The sequence below is a fragment of the Rhinoderma darwinii genome, chromosome 3, assembly GCF_050947455.1.
Source record: "Rhinoderma darwinii isolate aRhiDar2 chromosome 3, aRhiDar2.hap1, whole genome shotgun sequence".
NCBI lineage: Eukaryota > Metazoa > Chordata > Amphibia > Anura > Rhinodermatidae > Rhinoderma > Rhinoderma darwinii.
The window spans coordinates 4,837,436-4,861,256 of NC_134689.1; the positions used below are offsets into that span (position 1 = coordinate 4,837,436).

At 41.1% G+C, this 23,821-nt stretch overlaps 1 protein-coding gene across 1 annotated transcript in view; it reads right to left on the minus strand.

Annotated features, from left to right (window-relative positions):
- B4GALNT3 (beta-1,4-N-acetyl-galactosaminyltransferase 3) overlaps positions 1–10,500 on the minus strand; it is a 78,473-nt gene extending 67,973 nt beyond the window's left edge. The window contains exon 1 of the mRNA XM_075859788.1: positions 9,734–10,500. Within this exon, the coding sequence (XP_075715903.1) occupies positions 9,734–9,872 (139 nt within the window). The 5' untranslated portion in view covers positions 9,873–10,500. The remainder of the gene's footprint in view (positions 1–9,733) is intronic.
- Positions 10,501–23,821: the final 13,321 nt, after the last annotated feature.

The following is a 23,821-nucleotide window of genomic DNA, read 5'->3' on the forward strand; positions in this document are numbered from 1 at the left end:
TATAAGTTATACATCTTCTTGTATATAGTGATATGGAGCATGCTGGTATAACCTGGGTATCTTCTGTATATAATTATATATGTACAGCTGGTATAAGTTATACATCTTCTTGTATATAGTGATATGGAGCATGCTGGTATAACCTGGGTATCTTCTGTATATAATTATATATGTACAGCTGGTATAAGTTATATATCTTCTTGTATATAGTGATATGGAGCATGCTGGTATAACCTGGGTATCTTCTGTATATAATTATATATGTACAGCTGGTATAAGTTATATATCTTCTTGTATATAGTGATATGGAGCATGCTGGTATAACCTGGGTATCTTCTGTATATAATTATATATGTACAGCTGGTATAAGTTATATATCTTCTTGTATATAGTGATATGGAGCATGCTGGTATAACCTGGGTATCTTCTGTATATAATTATATATGTACAGCTGGTATAAGTTATATATTTTCTTGTATATAGTGATATGGAGCATGCTGGTATAACCTGGGTATCTCCTGTATATAATTATATATGTACAGCTGGTATAAGTTATACGTCTTCTTGTATATTGTGATATGGAGCATGCTGGTATAACCTGGGTATCTCCTGTATATAATTATATATGTACAGCTGATATAAGTTATACATCTTCTTGTATATAGTGATATGGAGCACGCTGGTATAACCTGGGTATCTCCTGTATATAATTATATATGTACAGCTGGTATAAGTTATACATCTTCTTGTATATAGTGATATGGAGCATGCTGGTGTAACCTGGGTATCTCCTGTATATAATTATATATGTACAGCTGGTATAAGTTATACATCTTCTTGTATATTGTGATATGGAGCATGCTGGTATAACCTGGGTATCTTCTGTATATAATTATATATGTACAGCTGGTATAAGTTATACATCTTCCTGTATATAGTGATATGGAGCATGCTGGTACAACCTGGGTATCTTCTGTATATAATTATATATGTACAGCTGGTATAAGTTATACATCTTCTTGTATATAGTGATATGGAGCATGCTGGTACAACCTGGGTATCTTCTGTATATAATTATATATGTACAGCTGGTATAAGTTATACATCTTCCTGTATATAGTGATATGGAGCATGCTGGTATAACCTGGGTATCTTCTGTATATAATTATATATGTACAGCTGGTATAAGTTATACATCATCTTGTATATAGTGATATGGAGCATGCTGGTATAACCTGGGTATAGACTGTATATAATTATATATGTACAGCTGGTATAAGTTACACATCTTCCTGTATATAGTGATATGGAGCATGCTGGTATAACCTGGGTATCTCCTGTATATAATTATCTATGTACAGCTGGTATAAGTTATACATCTTCCTGTATATAGTGATATGGAGCATGCTGGTATAACCTGGGTATCTTCTGTATATAATTATATATGTACAGCTGGTATAAGTTATACATCTTGTATATAGTGATATGGAGCATGCTGGTATAACCTGGGTATATTCTGTATATAATTATATATGTACAGCTGGTATAAGTTATACATCTTCTTGTATATAGTGATATGGAGCATGCTGGTATAACCTGGGTATCCTCTGTATATAATTATCTATGTACAGCTGGTATAAGTTATATATCTTCTTGTATATAGTGATATGGAGCATGCTGGTATAACCTGGGTATCTTCTGTATATAATTATATATGTACAGCTGGTATAACCCGGGTATCTTCTTGTATATAGTGATATGGAGCATGCTGGTATAACCTGGGTATCTTCTGTATATAATTATATATGTACAGCTGGTATAAGTTATACATCTTCCTGTATATAGTGATATGGAGCATGCTGGTATAACCTGGGTATCTTCTGTATATAATGATATATGTACAGCTGGTATAAGTTATACATCTTCTTGTATATAGTGATATGGAGCATGATGGTATAACCTGGGTATCTTCTGTATATAATTATATATGTACAGCTGGTATAAGTTATACATCTTCTTGTATATAGTGATATGGAGCATGCTGGTATAACCTGGGTATCCTCTGTATATAATTATATATGTACAGCTGGTATAAGTTATACATCTTCTTGTATATAGTGATATGGAGCATGCTGGTATAACCTGGGTATCCTCTGTATATAATTATATATGTACAGCTGGTATAAGTTATACATCTTCCTGTATATAGTGATATGGAGCATGCTGGTATAACCTGGGTATCTTCTGTATATAATTATATATGTACAGCGGGTATAAGTTATACATCTTCTTGTATATAGTGATATGGAGCATGCTGGTATAACCTGGGCATCTTCTGTATATAATTATCTATGTACAGCTGGTATAAGTTATACATCTTCCTGTATATAGTGATATGGATCATGCTGGTATAACCTGGGTATCTTCTGTATATAATTATATATGTACAGCTGGTATAAGTTATACATCTTGTATATAGTGATATGGAGCATGCTGGTATAACCTGGGTATCTTCTGTATATAATTATCTATGTACAGCTGGTATAAGTTATACATCTTCTTGTATATAGTGATATGGAGCATGCTGGTATAACCTGGGTATATTCTGTATATAATTATATATGTACAGCTGGTATACGTTATACATCTTCCTGTATATAGTGATATGGAGCATGCTGGTATAACCTGGGTATCTTCTGTGTATAATAATATATGTACAGCTGGTATAAGTTATACATCTTGTATATAGTGATATGGAGCATGCTGGTATAACCTGGGTATCTTCTGTATATAATTATATATGTACAGCTGGTATAAGTTATACATCTTGTATATAGTGATATGGAGCATGCTGGTATAACCTGGGTATCTTCTGTATATAATTATATATGTACAGCTGGTATAACCTGGGTATCTTCTGTATATAATTATATATGTACAGCTGGTATAAGTTATACATCTTGTATATAGTGATATGGGGCATGCTGGTATAACCTGGGCATCTTCTGTATATAATTATATATGTATAGCTGGTATAAGTTATACATCTTGTATATAGTTATATGGAGCATGCTGGTATAACCTGGGTATCTTCTGTATATAATTATATATGTACAGCTGGTATAAGTTATACATCTTGTATATAGTGATATGGAGCATGCTGGTATAACCTGGGTATCTTCTGTATATAATTATATATGTACAGCTGGTATAAGTTATACATCTTCTTGTATATAGTGATATGGAGCACGCTGGTATAACCTGGGTATCTCCTGTATATAATTATATATGTACAGCTGGTATAAGTTATACATCTTCTCGTATATAGTGATATGGAGCATGCTGGTATAACCTGGGTATCTTCTGTATATAATTATATATGTACAGCTGGTATAAGTTATACATCTTCCTGTATATAGTGATATGGAGCATGCTGGTATAACCTGGGTATCTTCTGTATATAATTATATATGTACAGCTGGTATAAGTTATACATCTTCTTGTATATAGTGATATGGAGCATGCTGGTATAACCTGGGTATCTTCTGTATATAATTATATATGTACAGCTGGTATAACCCGGGTATCTTCTTGTATATAGTGATATGGAGCATGCTGGTATAACCTGGGTATCTTCTGTATATAATTATATATGTACAGCTGGTATAAGTTATACATCTTCCTGCATATAGTGATATGGAGCATGCTGGTATAACCTGGGTATCTTCTGTATATAATTATATATGTACAGTTGGTATAAGTTATACATCTTCCTGCATATAGTGATATGGAGCATGCTGGTATAACCTGGGTATCTTCTGTATATAATTATATATGTACAGCTGGTATAACCCGGGTATCTTCTTGTATATAGTGATATGGAGCATGCTGGTATAACCTGGGTATCTTCTGTATATAATTATATATGTACAGCTGGTATAAGTTATACATCTTCTTGTATATAGTGATATGGAACATGCTGGTATAACCTGGGCATCTTCTGTATATAATTATATATGTACAGCTGGTATAAGTTATACATCTTCTTGTATATAGTGATATGGAGCATGCTGGTATAACCTGGGTATCTTCTGTATATAATTATATATGTACAGCTGGTATAAGTTATACATCTTCTTGTATATAGTGATATGGAGCATGCTGGTATAACCTGGGTATCTTCTGTATATAATTATATATGTGCAGCTGGTATAAGTTATACATCTTCTTGTATATAGTGATATGGAGCATGCTGGTATAACCTGGGTATCTTCTGTATATAATTATATATGTACAGCTGGTATAAGTTATACATCTTCTTGTATATAGTGATATGGAGCATGCTGGTATAACCTGGGTATCTTCTGTATATAATTATATATGTACAGCTGGTATAAGTTATACATCTTCTTGTATATAGTGATATGGAGCATGCTGGTATAACCTGGGTATCTTCTGTATATAATTATATATGTACAGCTGGTATAAGTTATACATCTTCCTGCATATAGTGATATGGAGCATGCTGGTATAACCTGGGTATCTTCTGTATATAATTATATATGTACAGCTGGTATAAGTTATACATCTTCCTGCATATAGTGATATGGAGCATGCTGGTATAACCTGGGTATCTTCTGTATATAATTATATATGTACAGCTGGTATAAGTTATACATCTTCCTGCATATAGTGATATGGAGCATGCTGGTATAACCTGGGTATCTTCTGTATATAATTATATATGTACAGCTGGTATAAGTTATACATCTTCTTGTATATAGTGATATGGAGCATGCTGGTATAACCTGGGTATCTTCTGTATATAATTATATATGTACAGCTGGTATAAGTTATACATCTTCTTGTATATAGTGATATGGAGCATGCTGGTATAACCTGGGTATCTTCTGTATATAATTATATATGTACAGCTGGTATGTTATACATCTTCTTGTATATAGTGATATGGAGCATGCTGGTATAACCTGGGTATCTCCTGTATATAATTATATATGTACAGCTGGTATAAGTTATACATCTTCTTGTATATAGTGATATTGAGCATGCTGGTATAACCTGGGTATCTTCTGTATATAATTATATATGTACAGCTGGTATAAGTTATATATCTTCTTGTATATAGTGATATGGGGCATGCTGGTATAACCTGGGTATCTTCTGTATATAATTATATATGTACAGCTGGTATAAGTTATACATCTTCTTGTATATAGTGATATGGAGCATGCTGGTATAACCTGGGTATATCCTGTATATAATTATATATGTACAGCTGGTATAAGTTATACATCTTCTTGTATATAGTGATATGGAGCATGCTGGTATAACCTGGGTATCTTCTGTATATAATTATATATGTACAGCTGGTATAAGTTATACATCTTCCTGTATATAGTGACATGGAGCATGCTGGTATAACCTGGGTATCTTCTGTATATAATTATATATGTACAGCTGGTATAAGTTATACATCTTCTTGTATATAGTGATATGGAGCATGCTGGTATAACCTGGGTATCTTCTATATATAATTATATATGTACAGCTGGTATAAGTTATACATCTTCTTGTATATAGTGATATGGAGCATGCTGGTATAACCTGGGTATCCTCTGTATATAATTATATATGTACAGCTGGTATAAGTTATACATCTTCCTGTATATAGTGATATGGAGCATGCTGGTATAACCTGGGTATCATCTGTGTATAATTATATATGTACAGCTGGTATAAGTTATACATCTTCTTGTATATAGTGATATGGAGCATGCTGGTATAACCTGGGTATCTCCTGTATATAATTATATATGTACAGCTGGTATAAGTTATACATCTTCTTGTATATAGTGATATGGAGCATGCTGGTATAACCTGGGTATCTTCTGTATATAATTATATATGTACAGCTGGTATAAGTTATGCATCTTCTTGTATATAGTGATATGGAGCATGCTGGTATAACCTGGGTATCTTCTGTATATAATTATATATGTACAGCTGGTATAAGTTATATATCTTCTTGTATATAGTGATATGGAGCATGCTGGTATAACCTGGGTATCTTCTGTATATAATTATATATGTACAGCTGGTATAAGTTATATATCTTCTTGTATATAGTGATATGGAGCATGCTGGTATAACCTGGGTATCTTCTGTATATAATTATATATGTACAGCTGGTATAAGTTATATATCTTCTTGTATATAGTGATATGGAGCATGCTGGTATAACCTGGGTATCTTCTGTATATAATTATATATGTACAGCTGGTATAAGTTATATATTTTCTTGTATATAGTGATATGGAGCATGCTGGTATAACCTGGGTATCTCCTGTATATAATTATATATGTACAGCTGGTATAAGTTATACGTCTTCTTGTATATTGTGATATGGAGCATGCTGGTATAACCTGGGTATCTCCTGTATATAATTATATATGTACAGCTGATATAAGTTATACATCTTCTTGTATATAGTGATATGGAGCACGCTGGTATAACCTGGGTATCTCCTGTATATAATTATATATGTACAGCTGGTATAAGTTATACATCTTCTTGTATATAGTGATATGGAGCATGCTGGTGTAACCTGGGTATCTCCTGTATATAATTATATATGTACAGCTGGTATAAGTTATACATCTTCTTGTATATTGTGATATGGAGCATGCTGGTATAACCTGGGTATCTTCTGTATATAATTATATATGTACAGCTGGTATAAGTTATACATCTTCCTGTATATAGTGATATGGAGCATGCTGGTATAACCTGTGTATCTTCTGTATATAATTATATATGTACAGCTGGTATAAGTTATACATCTTCTTGTATATAGTGATCTGGAGCATGCTGGTATAACCTGGGTATCTTCTGTATATAATTATATATGTACAGCTGGTATAAGTTATACATCTTCTTGTATATTGTGATATGGAGCATGCTGGTATAACCTGGGTATCTTCTGTATATAATTATATATGTACAGCTGGTATAAGTTATACATCTTCTTGTATATAGTGATATGGAGCATGCTGGTACAACCTGGGTATCTTCTGTATATAATTATATATGTACAGCTGGTATAAGTTATACATCTTCTTGTATATAGTGATATGGAGCATGCTGGTACAACCTGGGTATCTTCTGTATATAATTATATATGTACAGCTGGTATAAGTTATACATCTTCTTGTATATTGTGATATGGAGCATGCTGGTATAACCTGGGTATCTTCTGTATATAATTATATATGTACAGCGGGTATAAGTTATACATCTTCTTGTATATAGTGATATGGAGCATGCTGGTATAACCTGGGTATCTTCTGTACATAATTATATATGTACGGCTGGTATAAGTTATACATCTTCTTGTAGATAGTGATATGGAGCATGCTGGTATAACCTGGGTATCTTCTGTATATAATTATATATGTACAGCTGGTATAAGTTCTACATCTTCCTGTATATAGTGATATGGAGCATGCTGGTATAACCTGGGCATCTTCTGTATATAATTATATATGTACAGCTGGTATAAGTTATACATCTTCCTGTATATAGTGATATGGAGCATGCTGGTACAACCTGGGTATCTTCTGTATATAATTATATATGTACAGCTGGTATAAGTTATACATCTTCTTGTATATAGTGATATGGAGCATGCTGGTACAACCTGGGTATCTTCTGTATATAATTATATATGTACAGCTGGTATAAGTTATACATCTTCTTGTATATTGTGATATGGAGCATGCTGGTATAACCTGGGTATCTTCTGTATATAATTATATATGTACAGCGGGTATAAGTTATACATCTTCCTGTATATAGTGATATGGAGCATGCTGGTATAACCTGGGTATCTTCTGTACATAATTATATATGTACGGCTGGTATAAGTTATACATCTTCTTGTAGATAGTGATATGGAGCATGCTGGTATAACCTGGGTATCTCCTGTATATAATTATATATGTACAGCTGGTATAAGTTCTACATCTTCCTGTATATAGTGATATGGAGCATGCTGGTATAACCTGGGCATCTTCTGTATATAATTATATATGTACAGCTGGTATAAGTTATACATCTTCTTGTATATAGTGATATGGAGCATGCTGGTATAACCTGGGCATCTTTTGTATATAATTATATATGTACAGCTGGTATAAGTTATACATCTTCTTGTATATAGTGATATGGAGCATGCGGGTATAACCTGGGTATCTTCTGTATATAATTATATATGTACAGCTGGTATAAGTTATACATCTTCTTGTATATAGTGATATGGAGCATGCTGGTATAACCTGGGTATCTTCTGTATATAATTATATATGTACAGCTGGTATAAGTTATACATCTTCCTGTATATAGTGATATGGAGCATGCTGGTATAACCTGGGTATCTTCTGTATATAATTATATATGTACAGCTGGTATAAGTTATACATCTTCTTGTATATAGTGATATGGAGCATGCCGGTATAACCCGGGTATATTCTGTATATAATTATATATGTACAGCTGGTATAAGTCATACATCTTCTTGTATATAGTGATATGGAGCATGCTGGTATAACCTGGGTATCTTCTGTATATAATTATATATGTACAGCTGGTATAAGTTATACATCTTCTTGTATATAGTGATATGGAGCATGCTGGTATAACCTGGGTATCTTCTGTATATAATTATATATGTACAGCTGGTATAAGTTATACATCTTCTTGTATATAGTTATATGGAGCATGCTGGTATAACCTGGGTATCTTCTGTATATAATTATATATGTACAGCTGGTATAAGTTATACATCTTCCTGTATATAGTGATATGGAGCATGCTGGTATAACCTGGGTATCTTCTGTATATAATTATATATGTACTGCTGGTATAAGTTATATATCTTCTTGTATATAGTGATATGGAGCATGCTGTGCCCCGTCTCCTGCATATCTGAACCCCAGGCATGGAAAGGTTGGCACAGAACAAGACATGGTGCAATACCTGAGGGTATAACACGGGTATGATCAGTGTTATGGTGTGGGCAGTTTTAGGACACCATTACACAATTTGTACAATTTACAGCTTATATCGGCGGTCAGGTCATGTTGGGGGTTGTAGTGTTCTATGTTGAGAGTTATCTCCCAGTTTATTGATTATTTTTTTATTAAATTAGGATAATTTCCAGAGATTTCTCCTGATTTGAAGTATTTTTATTCAGACATTTTTGAGTCATCGTTGAGTCTTTTACAGGGAACAAATATCGAATGTCAACCACTTAGATCATTACAGTGCGGAAAGACGTGATCACCCAACATTTCATGGACCCTGAATATCTTATCACTCGTCTCTAGGTACAGCCTCTCCCCTACCTGTGTCAGTCTTTACAGTAGTCCTAGTATTTTATTCGTGATTTACTAATTCCTGTGTCCTCTAACTATTCCATTTACTCTTATTTTGGATGGTTATATTGCGCTGTTCATCCTGACCTTTCTGTCTCATGAATATAATACAAGTACAGTAAAGACTGACACTTACAACGCAGTAAAAGAGAATTAACAGGCCATATAGGACTCAGAATTAGAATCCAGCTTTATCTGCTTTTCAGGGTCAGTGCAAAGCTGGACAAGAGCCCTATGGACATGGTATTAGTGGCCGTTATTAGCAAAGAATCCAACTCACTGCGATTGATCGGGTTCCCATCGGAATACGTCTCCAGCTGCAGATAAACCGACCAGATCCCCAGGAGAAAAATGGAGAACAACAGTAACAGCCAAAAGTTTTTTTGCAACTTCTTCAAAGGCAGCGGGTAGCCCATCATCGCGGTCGCCCGCTTTCTGTACGCCCGTTTCTGCCGCGTGGCTTTAGCGTCCGATCACTCCTGCTGCTGTGATTCCTAGAAAATCTGGGAGAAGGACGGGAGGTCATCCCCGATTTCCCTCCATTAATTTCCAAATTGAAGATAATTAAGATACGACGTGTCCGAGCGCCCAAAAGAGCGAGCGCCGCCGCGTTCCTCAGTCTCCGGTGGAAGCTTCCCGGATCGCAGGTGTCTTCTTACCTTGTGTGGAGCGTTCTCATGGGGACGTGTGACCGCTCAGCTGGAAGCAGTGTCACCTTTCATGATGATCCGGGGGAGAAGGGGGTCCAATGAATAACCGGAATTGTAGGTCAACGGTGAAATCCTCGCTGTACGTGTCGCGGTTGAGCTGCTCGCAGCGTATCTGTCCTTTGTGCGCAGTGGCTCAGCCCGTGTGAACGTCTCTTCCTGATCCTACCTGTGTCTCACCTGCCTGACCCAGCCCTCCCAGGAACGTCTTGCCTCTTTTATGGACTGGCTATCCGCAGCCTTCCCTCTCCTTTCATTACCTTAGTGACATTCAATGCTGCGGGAACATGAACATCTCACCCTGGGAGGGGTAAATCTCCAACCCTCCTGCTCCTCCCTGTCAGTACACGGACTGCCACAACAGGCTGCATCCCTCATCCGCACCTGGGGACACCTGCAATGTGCCGCCGCACCGGGAGGTCACATGCGCTTTGTCACCGTTCCCTAACTTAAAGGGATTGTCCAGATTTAGCAAGTCAATGTCTTTCCTATACCATCATTAAAAGTTATACAGTTTTCCAATATACTTTCTGTATTGATTCCTGATGCTTTTCAAGATCTCTGCTTGCTGTCATTCTGTAAGAACATTCATTATTTACTTCCTAGAGGATAAAATTCTGTCCATGGTCACGTGATGGACACACAGATACAAAACTCGTTACAGTAGGTATATCAGAACAGCGGCTTGTAACAAAACATGCAGCTGTGTGTCCGTGACCAGGACAGATTTTATTTTTTTTATCCCCTAGAATTTTACATTTCCAATTTCAGCACATAAACCTTAAATATTATATAAAGAAAATTCTGCAATATTTAGTAGACTTTGTGTATCAATTCTTCAGTTTGCAAGATCTCTGATTGCAGTCATTGAATGTGAAGCTTTGTAGTTTACTTCCAGGGCGATGAAAATCTGTCCCTGGTCATGTAATGATCACACAGGGGTATGGGTTGTTACACTATACAGCTCTGATACACATACGGGAACTGTAAACAGTCCTGCAGCTGCGTAGTCATCACATAACCAGGACAGATTTTCATCTTCTAGCAGACAGCAAGCAGAGATCTTAAAAACTGTAAAAAAAATCCTACACAAAGAGGTGCATATATTAAAAGTTCAGTGACAGTTTTCTGGCGTAGCAAAGTTACACAGTCCGCAAATTGTGCCAAAAATATATAACTTTTGTGCCACTTTTCTAAAAAAAAAATGGGCACAGATTATGGGAAGAGGCGGGACCACTCGCTGCCCGTCAAATTTACGCAAATTTTTTACATAAGCTGAACAAATCTACGCAAGCTCGTAGCTGGCATAGATTTCCCAGTCTGGTGAACGGACAGTAAGAGATGCAGCGCTTAATAAATACAGCGCATTTTATTTCTTTAAAGGGGGTCTCCACTTTGGACAATCCCTACTAGTTAAGAGAGTCCATCGACAATAAACTGATCACAAAGTATCCCCTTGATGGAACCCCCAGTGATCAGTAGTGATCTGTGGGGAAACCTGGCATAAGTGTTGTTTCCCTGCAGCGCCACCACAGGATAAATGAAGTATTACACAATGTCCATTCATATCAATGTGTTGTCTGTGTAACACAGGACAGGATGGGTCCTCCAGAGACGCTCTATGTAACCGCTCTCCACACTGACCAAGAGAGGAGGACCCTGAACAGAGGACCCCCTGATATTAACTCAAAATTCACTAATAGGGGTTATGGAAATGGGCTTTCTAAACTGGACAACCCCTTTAATAGAGCAGGAGTCCGACTATTAGGCCATGTACCCACGGGTCAGATAGGCTGCGTAAAAATCACGCAGGATGTCCGACCTGGACAATCCGAAAAATCTTTTAAAATAAACAACCCCTTTAAGTAGGGGTGTACCACCTGGACCCTAAATGCAAGAGTTGTGCCCCACCCCTTCCCCCAGCAGGCTGGCGCTGTTATTGGGGCACTGTGTTCCTGGCAGTTTTATCGTTGTAGCATCTGAAAAACATTCTGCAGTATAGTCTTTCCCATATCCGAAATTTGTGAGGTACGAAACTGAGGGTGTCCGCTATCAAATCCATCAGGCATTTAACCATATGGTAACCATGGCGAGCTGCTGCGTCCTAATAATGCCCCCCGAGGACTTCTAACAGAAGATACAAAGCCGGTAAATGTCAGGGGGAAGCGGAGAAGCAAACGACATCAAACTGGAAACGGATAACTCCACCCGAATCACGTAATTGCTCAATCACAAAGGGAAATTCATGTGATAAAAGTGATAGAGCGATAGAACTCTATAAGGGTATGTTCACACGGCCTATTTTCAGCCTTTTTCGGGATGTAAACGCCCCCGAAAAATGGCTGGAAAAAACGGAAGCTCCAAACATCTGCCCATTGATTTTAATGGGTAAAACTGCATTTCGTTCCGACGGGGCGTTCTTTTTATGCAGCCGTTTGAAAAAACGGCACGTAAATAAACGCCCCGTAAAAAGAAGTGCATGTCACTTGTTGAGCCGTTTTTTGGAGCGGTTTTTCATTGTCTCAATAGAAAAAAAGCTCAAAAGCGGCCGCAAAAAAACCGCTTAATGCTTTAAAAACTGCGGAAGGCACGGTCCCGATAGCCGCGGAAGGCTCGGTCCCGATAGCCGCGGAAGGCTCGGTCCCGATAGCCGCGGAAGGCACGGTCCCGATAGCCGCGGAAGGCACGGTCCCGATAGCCGCGGAAGGCACGGTCCCGATAGCCGCGGAAGGCTCGGTCCCGATAGCCGCGGAAGGCTCGGTCCCGATAGCCGCGGAAGGCACGGTCCCGATAGCCGCGGAAGGCACGGTCCCGATAGCCGCGGAAGGCACGGTCCCGATAGCCGCGGAAGGCACGGTCCCGATAGCCGCGGAAGGCACGGTCCCGATAGCCGCGGAAGGCACGGTCCCGATAGCCGCGGAAGGCACGGTCCCGATAGCCGCGGAAGGCTCGGTCCCGATAGCCGCGGAAGGCTCGGTCCCGATAGCCGCGGAAGGCACGGTCCCGATAGCCGCGGAAGGCACGGTCCCGATAGCCGCGGAAGGCACGGTCCCGATAGCCGCGGAAGGCACGGTCCCGATAGCCGCGGAAGGCACGGTCCCGATAGCCGCGGAAGGCACGGTCCAGATAGCTGCGGAAGGCACGGTCCCGATAGCTGCGGAAGGCACGGTCCCGATAGCTGCGGAAGGCACGGTCCCGATAGCTGCGGAAGGCACGGTCCCGATAGCTGCGGAAGGCACGGTCCCGATAGCTGCGGAAGGCACGGTCCCGATAGCTGCGGAAGGCACGGTCCCGATAGTCGCGGAAGGCTCGTTCCCGATAGTCGCAGAAGGTTCGCTCCCGATAGTCGCAAAAGGCTCATTCCCGATAGTCGCAGAAGGCTCGTTCCCGATAGTCGCAGAAGGCTCGCTCCCGATAGTCGCAGAAGGCTCCGTCCCGATATTCGCAGAAGGCTCGTTCCCGATAATTGCAGAAGGCTCGGTCCCGATCATTGCAGAAGGCTCGGTCCCGATCATTGCCCAGTGTAATCAGGGCAACGACCAGCCTATGAACGAGCGAACGTTTGTACATCAGCTGATTGTATAGTTTTTAAATGCCCAAAATATTCTCGATGTCTGCAGCACATCTCTCCCTGGATTAATAGGAAGATGCGCTGCCGACATGATAGAAATTTATGGGGACGAGCGATGGGAGTAACGAGCGCTCGTCCCCGTACTAGTACCTGTCCCGTTGATCGGCGCTCGTTGTACCAGCCAAGATGGGTCGGTGTAAAAAGGACCTTTACTCCACATACACTAACAGGTAAGGGAATGCCGTAACCTGCAATTTCCTCATGTATACTCTATGATTGAGGTCATTCCCTTTAGAATTTGCAGGGAATTCCATTTTCCAACGACCACATTCTGTATCACCACAGACACAATCCAGACTGCTGTAGAGGGAGTCTGCATTCTGAGGATGAGTGTGCAGGAAATGCCCGGCCACCTCTGCCGGGAGGGATTCCCTGATAGGAGATTACTGGCGGAAATGCTGGTCTAGAATACAGACGTGTACGGATTTTCTTCTACTACGACCGCAATAAAATTTAAATAACATTTCCATGCCAGGCTGATGGATTTAACCACAACGATTACGATCGTTCTCTCGTTGAATGAATTACAGTTACAGGACTACAAAGCGAGAATGAACTAGACATTGTCACGATGATTGTCGGAGTGTGATATATATATGTGCAGGTTCACATCTACTATACCTATAAAGCAAAACACAAAAGATGCAGCAGCTCATTGTGATCACCAAGTTATACACAGACATGAAACTGTATTACTGCTATATTCACTATACTTATAAATGAGGTTCTAGGGGGATCATTTTGATGAAATTGTGTGAGCCCACCTGCCACGACAAGGCGACCTCATACAGAGTGTTCCCTAACCTAACCAGATTCACCTCTCTGTTGAATACATTACTGATGTACTGATCCTGAGTTACATCCTGTATTATACTCCAGAGCTGCACTCACTATTCTGCTGGTGGAGTCACTGTGTACATACATTACATTACATATCCTGTACTGATCCTGAGTTACATCCTGTATTATACTCCAGAGCTGCACTCACTATTCTGCTGGTGGAGTCACTGTGTACATTCATTATATTACTTATCCTGTACTGATCCTGAGTTACATCCTGTATTATACTCCAGAGCTGCACTCACTATTCTGCTGGTGGAGTCACTGTGTACATACATTACATTACTTATCCTGTACTGATCCTGAGTTACATCCTGTATTATACTCCAGAGCTGCACTCACTATTCTGCTGGTGGAGTCACTGTGTACATACATTACTTATCCTGTACTGATCCTGAGTTACATCCTGTATTATACTCCAGAGCTGCACTCACTATTCTGCTGGTGGAGTCACTGTGTACATACATTACATTACTTATCCTGTACTGATCCCGAGTTACATCCTGTATTATACTCCAGAGCTGCACTCACTATTCTGCTGGTGGAGTCACTGTGTACCTACATTACATTACTGATCCTGAGTTACATCCTGTATTATACTCCAGAGCTGCAATCACTATTCTGCTGGTGGAGTCACTGTGTACCTACATTACATTACTGATCCTGAGTTACATCCTGTATTATACTCCAGAGCTGCAGTCACTATTCTGCTGGTGGAGTCACTGTGTACATACATTACATTACTTATCCTGTACTGATCCTGAGTTACATCCTGTATTATACTCCTGAGCTGCACTCACTATTCTGCTGGTGGAGTCACTGTATACATACATTACATTACTTATCCTGTACTGATCCTGAGTTACATCCAGTATTATACTCCAGAGCTGCACTCACTATTCTGCTGGTGGAGTCACTGTGTACAGACATTACATTACTTATCCTGTACTGATCCGGAGTTATATTCTGTATTATACTCCAGAGCTGCACTCACTATTCTGCTGGTGGAGTCACTGTGTACATACATTACATTACTTATCCTGTACTGATCCTGAGTTACATCCTGTATTATACTCCAGAGCTGCACTCACTATTCTGCTGGTGGAGTCACTGTGTACATACATTACATTACTTATCCTGTACTGATCCGGAGTTACATCCTGTATTATACTCCAGAGCTGCACTCACTATTCTGCTGGTGGAGTCACTGTGTACATACATTACATTACTTATCCTGTACTGATCCGGAGTTACACCCTGTATTATACTCCAGAGCTGTGGTCATTACTCTGCTGTTTCTTATTGGAAACCATCAGCAAGCTTGTGGACACCCTCCCCCAACAGTTTACAGGAGCTCCTATAAGGCAGAGTGAGGGGGGGGGGCAGTTGATTTCTCCTACATCAGGTTACTGTACAGTGTCTGGCGTAGAGACGACACCTGTCAGAATGCAAATCACCAGAGCAAACGCTGCGCAGACACTAAACAAGCAGGGAATGATTTGACGTTTTAGTGTAAACCAGCGGATGCAATTGCACCGACTAAATGGCTGCTTCAAAATGCCAATAAACAGACCTGTGACCCCTCTTGGCTCTGCTGTTTGGCTCAGAAAAAAAACATACAGGGGATGAGCACAAGTGAAAAGCTAATTTCAAGCTAAGGTAGTCTGAAATCCACCTCCTGTTCCTCTGCCATGCTTTACACTGCAGCTCTGCTTGTTTTGATTGTCTATTGTGTATAAGCACAAGTTCACCCAGAACTACAGGCAACTAAGCCATTCGTGAGATAAATGAGATATAACATAAAAGATATACTGCATTTATGGGGTCAGGGGAGGGGAGAGTGGGGGCTTTTATGTCCTAAAACGGTTTATATTGAAACTGCATTTGTTGTTTTTTCTCCCTTATTAAAGTCAATGGAAAAACACCACAAGAAAGACCCCGGAGCAATAAAAAATATCCGGATAAAATCTATTTTATTGTCTTCTATACTCGGCCCAGGTTCAATATTTTGCGGCTTTATGGAAAGTGCGGGGAACTCCGATCTGAAACCTGCCGAACTGGCTGAGCTTAACCCCCTCCCTGCTGCTTAAATATGCACCCCCTATCTGATTGATACACAGCCTATATTCCCAGCTCGCAGTGGGGTGGGGTGCGTCACTACTGTAGACAAGCGAGTGGTTTGGCCCTGGTCATGAAGAAACATTTCTAGACCGGCCGCTACCGGAGACGGCAAACCCCATTGTATATACAACCACAATCATGTGTTTTGACTTTTCTGCTTTGTCCTCACTTGTCATGCGACGGTCTCACATCTCCACCATCCCCGCGTCATCTCACCTAGATATTTACACTGGGAGCGCGCTCTCTTTTCCTCGCCCTATAGAGCAGCAGAACTTTAATATCTCTATAAGGCTGGAATCGCACACATGGGGTTTTTGGTAGATTTTTTTATTTTTAAAGCTACTACTATTTTTTTTTTATATGTATTTAGTTGTGTGGTAGAGCTCCACCTAGTGGTAATTCCCCCTTAACCCCTTAATGACCGAGCTATTTTTTACGTTTCTCCATCATCCCATTCCAAGAGCTAGAACTTTTTTATTTTTGCGTCGACAGTCGTAGAAGGACTTGTTTTTTGCTTGGGACAAGTTGTCATTTATTTTTTTTTTGTAAATTCTTTATTTGCTTTTTCAGACGAGGAACATATCAAGCAAGGGAACAAAAAAAGAAAAACGGGGGGGGGGGGGGGGGGGGGGAAGGGACAAGGGCACATAGGCCCAAGATATGGCATCAAACAATTTACAAAATCATATATGTGACATTAGGGACAGAGGAGGGGTAAGGACAGGGGAAAGAAAGGAAAAAGGGGGGGGGAGCACATAGGTACATGATCCAGAATACAATTAAAAAACGTCTGAAATTTCAGCTGGCCATCATGGTCCGATATTCTGGAGGGTCCTGATAGACAATCCAGTGGGACCAAGTCCTGGAGAAGTTGCCGGGTCTGTTAGTCAGCTGAGATGTGGGGTCTTCCATGCGCTTAGTCAGAGGCTCCTTACTCTTCCACAGGACCGGTATACGAGATCGAGCACTGTAACCAAGTGTCGGAGAATAGACTTTCTGTATATTGGAAAAGGAATGTCGCGGAGATGAAGCAGAAAAAAGGCCGGTGTAAAAGGTTTGGTGTGGCCAGAGAGAGAGGAGGATATTCTCCAGACCTCCTGCCAGAAATGAGACCACACTGAACAGTCCCAGAAGGTCTGGAGAAGGTCCCGTCAGAAGAGCCGCAGCAAAGAGAAGAGACATTGGGGAAATAACACGGAGTCTAGACGGGACATAGGACCATCCAGATAAAAGTTTATATCCGGCCTTTGGATACGACTAGAAATTGACGATCCACGAGTTAAATCCTAAATCCTGGTCAATTGAGAGTCAGAAAGAGATAAATTCAAATCCCGCTCCCACTTGTCCACAAAAGGAGGCGGCGGCTGCGTCGAAGAGGAGCCCAACACGGCATAGATTGCGGAAAGGGCACGTCGTACCGGACCCGTCCCCGAGCAAAGGGTTTCCAATGGGGTGACGGAACGGGACAGGCCGGCAGGGGGTGGGAGGGAGACAAGGAAATGATGGAGTTGGTTTGCCTTTCAGAATCCCAAAGGACAAGGGTCCAGAGTGGAAGCGAGAGATTCCAAGGTCGGCCAAGATTCCCCTGTCAGAAAATGGATGGCCCGATATCGTCCAAAAGACACCCATCTCTGAAAAACAGGGTCAGACAGGCTCGATGTGAAGGAAGGATGGCCCAATATCGGGAGTAACGGGGTAGAAGTTGGGACCCAGTAGTTTCTGATTATTGTTAAGGTAGTGGAAACGGTAGGGTGAAATGGAGAGGGCAAAGAAGAATTGGGCAGCCAGGGCAATATGTGGAGAGGCGAGGAGCAGAAGTGCGATTCCAATAAAACCCAAAGTTTGGTATCAGCATTAGGATGCCAATCCACTGGCCTAGTGAGGTGGGTGGCCCTATAGTATGCATAGATATCAGGTAATCCAATACCCCCTCTCGTTTGGGTCTATAGAGCAACGACTTTGAGATTCTGGCTGTTTTATTATTCCACACAAATTTGGAGAAGAGGGAGGCAAGTGCCCTGAAGAAGGACCGAGGGATATAAATGGGCAGGGCCGGTAGTAGGTAAAGAATCCTAGGGAGAACCTTCATCTTTAGTATTGAGCAGCGACTGAACCACGTAAAGGTGCCCGGACTCCATCTATCCAGGTCTTTTTTAACAGAGGACAGTAGGCGAGGGAAGTTGGCCTGGTAGAGTCCCAACATACGCGGGGTGAGGTGAACTCCCAGATATGGTAGGGTAGATGTGGACCACTTGATCGGGAAGGAAGCAAGAGCTGTCTGTGGCAAAGAAATGTTGAGGGCTTCCGATTTCTTCAAATTGATCTTGTCATTTGATAGGGTCGCGTATCGGGAGAGTTCATCGAAAAGATTGGGTAGGGAGATGAACGGTTGTGAAAGAAAAAAAATGAGAGGTCATCGGCATAGGCGGTAATTTTATGGGTTTTGTCCCCGACCTGAACTCCTGTAATATCCACATTCTGACGAATGCATCGAAGGAAGAAGTTCCAGTGTGAGAATGAAAATAAGAGAGGAGAGAGGGCAGCCCTGACGGGTACCATTCAGAATAGGGAAATAGTCCAAGAGGACTCGGTTAATAATGACAGCTGCAGAGGGCCTGGAGTACAAACTACCAATCCATCGGAGCATGTTGGATCCAAGTCCTATATGTTTTAAGGTCTGGGTAAGGAACCCCCAATCCACTTGGTCGAACAGCTGGGATAGAGGAGGAGGAGAGATAATGCAGGATACGGATAGTCCCGGTGGTGTTATCTCCAGCCTCTCCGGTGGGTATGAATCCAACCTGGTCACGATGGCTGATGTGCTGCAATAGGGGAGTAAGACGGGTTGACAGGATTTTTGCAAACAATTTAAGGTCGACGTTCAACAGAGAAATGGGTCTATAATTCGAACATTGGGAGAGATCCTTACCCTCTTTGGGGATAACTGAAATGTGGGCCCTGAGCGAGTCGGGAGGTAGAGTAGCATGTGCGGCAAGAGAATTATAAGCAGAGAGAAAGGGAGTCTGAAGGTCCGTAGTAGGCGAATGTGAGTCCGTCTGGGCCGGGGGCTCTACCCATTCGAGAATCTTTAACAGCGAGTTCGAGCTCGGGAAGGGTCATAGGTGCTTCCAAAATTGAAACAGCGTCCTGGGGGAGGCCGGCCCGTTGCAGATAATTATCTATGGAGTTTGCGCTCTTCAAGGGCCTGTGGATGAAGGGGCTGAGAAATCTTATAAAGCTTAGCATAATAAGCCTGGAACGTTTCTGCAATACGTGAGGAGAGGACATGTGTGTGACCCCGTTCATCCGAGATGAGAGGAATAAACGAGCGTGCTCTCTGTACGCGCAGAGCCCGCGCCAAAGTCTTCCCCGGTTTGTTTCCAAACTCGAAGAAATGGCGGCGACATCTGGCCAGGGAAGCCTTCGCGTGAGAAAGAGATACGCTTTTAAGTTGTTCCCGTAGTGTGCAAAGTTCAACTTGAAATGAGCATTCCTCGAGCCGGGCGCCATGTTTAATGAAAGTGCCTCGGATAAAGCATTTAGGAGTTTCCCATAACGGGAGACGACACCTCTCCCGTTGCGTTATTAGTGAAGAACTCCTGGAGATCCGTACCAATACCTTTGACCACGGTTTGCTCTTGTAGAAGGCGGTCACTCAGACGCCATCTCCAAGTACGCGGTTGAGAGGACAGGAGGGAAAGAGACATGGATATGAGAGCGTGATCCGAAAAAGAGATCGAATCGATATGCGCCGACTGCAGCACGGACAGGTGAGTGAGATAGGAACAAGTAATCAATGCGCCAGTAGGAGTCATGTACGGGAGAATCATGGGAGGAATACAAGTTGTCATTTTTAATAGCACCATTTTGGGGTACATATAATTTGTTGATTCACTTTTATTAACTTTTTTTTTAGTGGCGATAGAAAAAAAACCCCCCGCAATCTCGCCCCACACTTTTTGCGTCCTAAATTGATGCCGTTTACAGAGTGGTATAAATAACACAGGAACTTTATTCAGCGGGTGGTTACGATTGCAACGATACCAAACGTATAAAGTTTTCTTATGTTTTGCTGCTTTTACACAATAAAAACACTTTTCTTTCAAAATTAATTTGTTCTTGCGTCTCCATATCTGAAGAGCCAGAACTTTTTTATTTTTGCGCCGATGCGGTTGTATGAGGGTTTTTTGTATTTTTGCGGGACGACTTATAGTTTTTATTGGTACCATTTTGGAGTAGATGCGACTTTTTAATCACTTTTTTTCAGGCAAAATTCACAGGAAACAGCAATTCTTGCAGTTCTTTATTTTATTTTTTTATGGCGTCCGTCGAGCGGGTTAAATCATGTAATAACTTCATAGTTGCGGTCGTTATGGTATCCCAAATATGTGTACTTTTTTTTTTTCCATAGTAAAGCATTTTCTAAGGGGAAAAAAAGTGGGGTTTTTTACGTTTTGATTTTTATTTATTCTAAACTTTTTTTTTACTTTTTTATTAGTCCAACTAGGGGACTTCACCATGCAATCACCTGCTCGCTTTTATAAACAATACAGAAGTATTGCAGTGTATTACTGCCTGTCCGTGTATCCTCTGGCATGGCCTAGCAGGCATTAACTAGAGGCAGACCTGAGGTCCTTTATTAGGCCCCTGCGATCTTATCACAGAGTGCCGGTGGGATAAGAGAGGGAGCCCCCTCCCTCCAAAACCACTCAGATGAGGCGCTCGCTATTGAGCGCCACATCTGAGGGAGGGGTTAAACTAGCGAGAGCGATACGGATATTGATCTCGTCCGTTCCAGCAGGGCTGCTCCCTGCTTTGTTTACTTATTCCGATGCAGCGCCGTAAAAAGGCTACTGCATTGGAATAAAGCCCATTAGTGGCCGCCGTAAAAACACGAATGGGCGGTCACTAACTGGTTAAGCGGAGTTCACACGTTGCAGATTTTCATAGCGGATTTAAACCTTTTTAAAAGCAAAAAGGGTGTGATATGTGTCAAATCTGCAACAAAACCCGTACCGTGTGAACTATGCCTTAGTTCGGAAAGTGTCAGCGAATGTAAACGACTTGATACATTGTGACAAAAGCACATCCAGGTCAGGTAAATGCATCGCTATGTGCCGATATGGAGACCGGTGTGTAGGGTGTGCCCAATGGATAGCATGTATTTTTGGCTGTGTGGTGGAGCAGCTGAAGAACTCATTTAAAGGGGTTGTTCCCTTCTGATGTTTTTACCCACGTACCTAGAGGTTACATTATCTGTCTGTGAGGATATGTCCAGATGGAGGTATAGCCATGGTTTATTATCACACTGCTATATACCGCTATGCAGGGATGGATGGATCTGTATAGAACTGATCATAGAATAAGCTGGTCACTTACCGTAATAATACAGCGGAGATGGAGAAGTGTCGTCTAACCCCAATGACCATACCCGAATGTTTCTCACCTTCAGCCGTTTCTACCCACATGGCGAAACCTAAACTAAATTCACTGAAGTGACAATAGAGTAAAAAATACCTTTTAATTGTAACTCACTAAAAACAGGGGAAAAATCACCACCGTGAAAAGCCGCACCGTGGCTTTAAAAACGTATTAAACATAGAACACTGTTAGATTTCATGCACGTAGCACAGTGGTTTTTTTAGATCTAGATACGGAATCAGCATTTATATTGGGTACAACAATAGTTTAGATCCCAAGTACACACCAGAGTCCGAGATAAACACACCGGAAGCTCCCAGTGCTGGGTACAATGCAATGCTATCGTTCCCTATGCAAAGAAAATCCTTAAATCAGAAGACCCTACGCGTTTCAAATACTTGACGCCTGTCCATGTGACTCCCGGCTTAGGAGCTTTTGGGCATTCTCAGTGATGCTAAGAGCAGATCCTTGATCAGTGCTAGTGAGTTTGGTTTTTTGTATCCACAGTTTCCCATCATGGCATGTTTCTATAGCCTGCCCAAAATCCACAAAGGGTACCCCCCCCTTACGTGGTAGACCGATTGTTTCAGGCATCAACAATTTAACACAGAACGTGAGCACATACATAGATCAGGTGCTGCGTCCGTTCGTACTGGGTCTTACATCATATGTACGTGACACTATGGATGTTCTGAGACAAATTGAAGGCATTACCTTGGAGCATAACACACTATTGGCTAGCTTGGATGTAGAGGCGTTGTACTCGTCCATTCCACATAAACTTGGTTGTGAGGCGGTAGAGTACTTCCTTAGATCCAGAGGTACTCAGTTTGTGGCCCACAACCGATTGGTTTTACAGTTATTACATTTTGTTCTGGAAAAAAATATATTTATCTTTGAAGACAAGATCTTTCACCAGCAATGCGGTACAGTTATGGGGAGTCCTGCTGCTCCCACCTATGCAAATTTATTTCTTGGCTGGTGGGAGGAGACAATTGTCTTTGGGGACAAATTTGCCAAATGGACTTCATCAATAGGGATATGGAGAAGATATATTGATGACGTGCTGTTGTTCTGGAACTCGACAGTTGAGGAGTTCAATAGCTTTGTAGCAGCCCTTAATAAAAACGATCTAGGGTTAAGGTTCACCTGCGAAATTAGTGACCAAGAACTATCGTTTCTAGATCTGAAAATCATAAAAACATCGGAAGGAAACAGCAACCAACAGTTTCCTACAATGGAACAGTTGCCACCCTTATCCCCTCAAAACGTGGTATTCCTAAAGGCCAGTTTATGAGAATACGCTGTAACTGCAGCTCCATGGATGACTTTGAGAGACAGGCACAGGAGCTCAAAAATAGATTGAAGGATAGAGGTTTTCCCATGGGAGTAGTTAGAAAGGCCTATGAAGGAGCGAGAGATGCGGATAGGCAGAGTCTTCTTGTTCCTAGAAAACGTGAAGTAGAAAGAGTTACGAGACTCATAGGCACCTACGACTCAAAACAGGGTGAAATTATGCAAATCCTCAAAAGATACTGGCGTATCCTTAGTACTGATACAGATTTGGCAGATCAGATTACATCGTGGCCTTCAGTCACGTTTCGGAGAGGGAAAAACATTAGGGATAGAGTCATGCATAGCTGTTTTG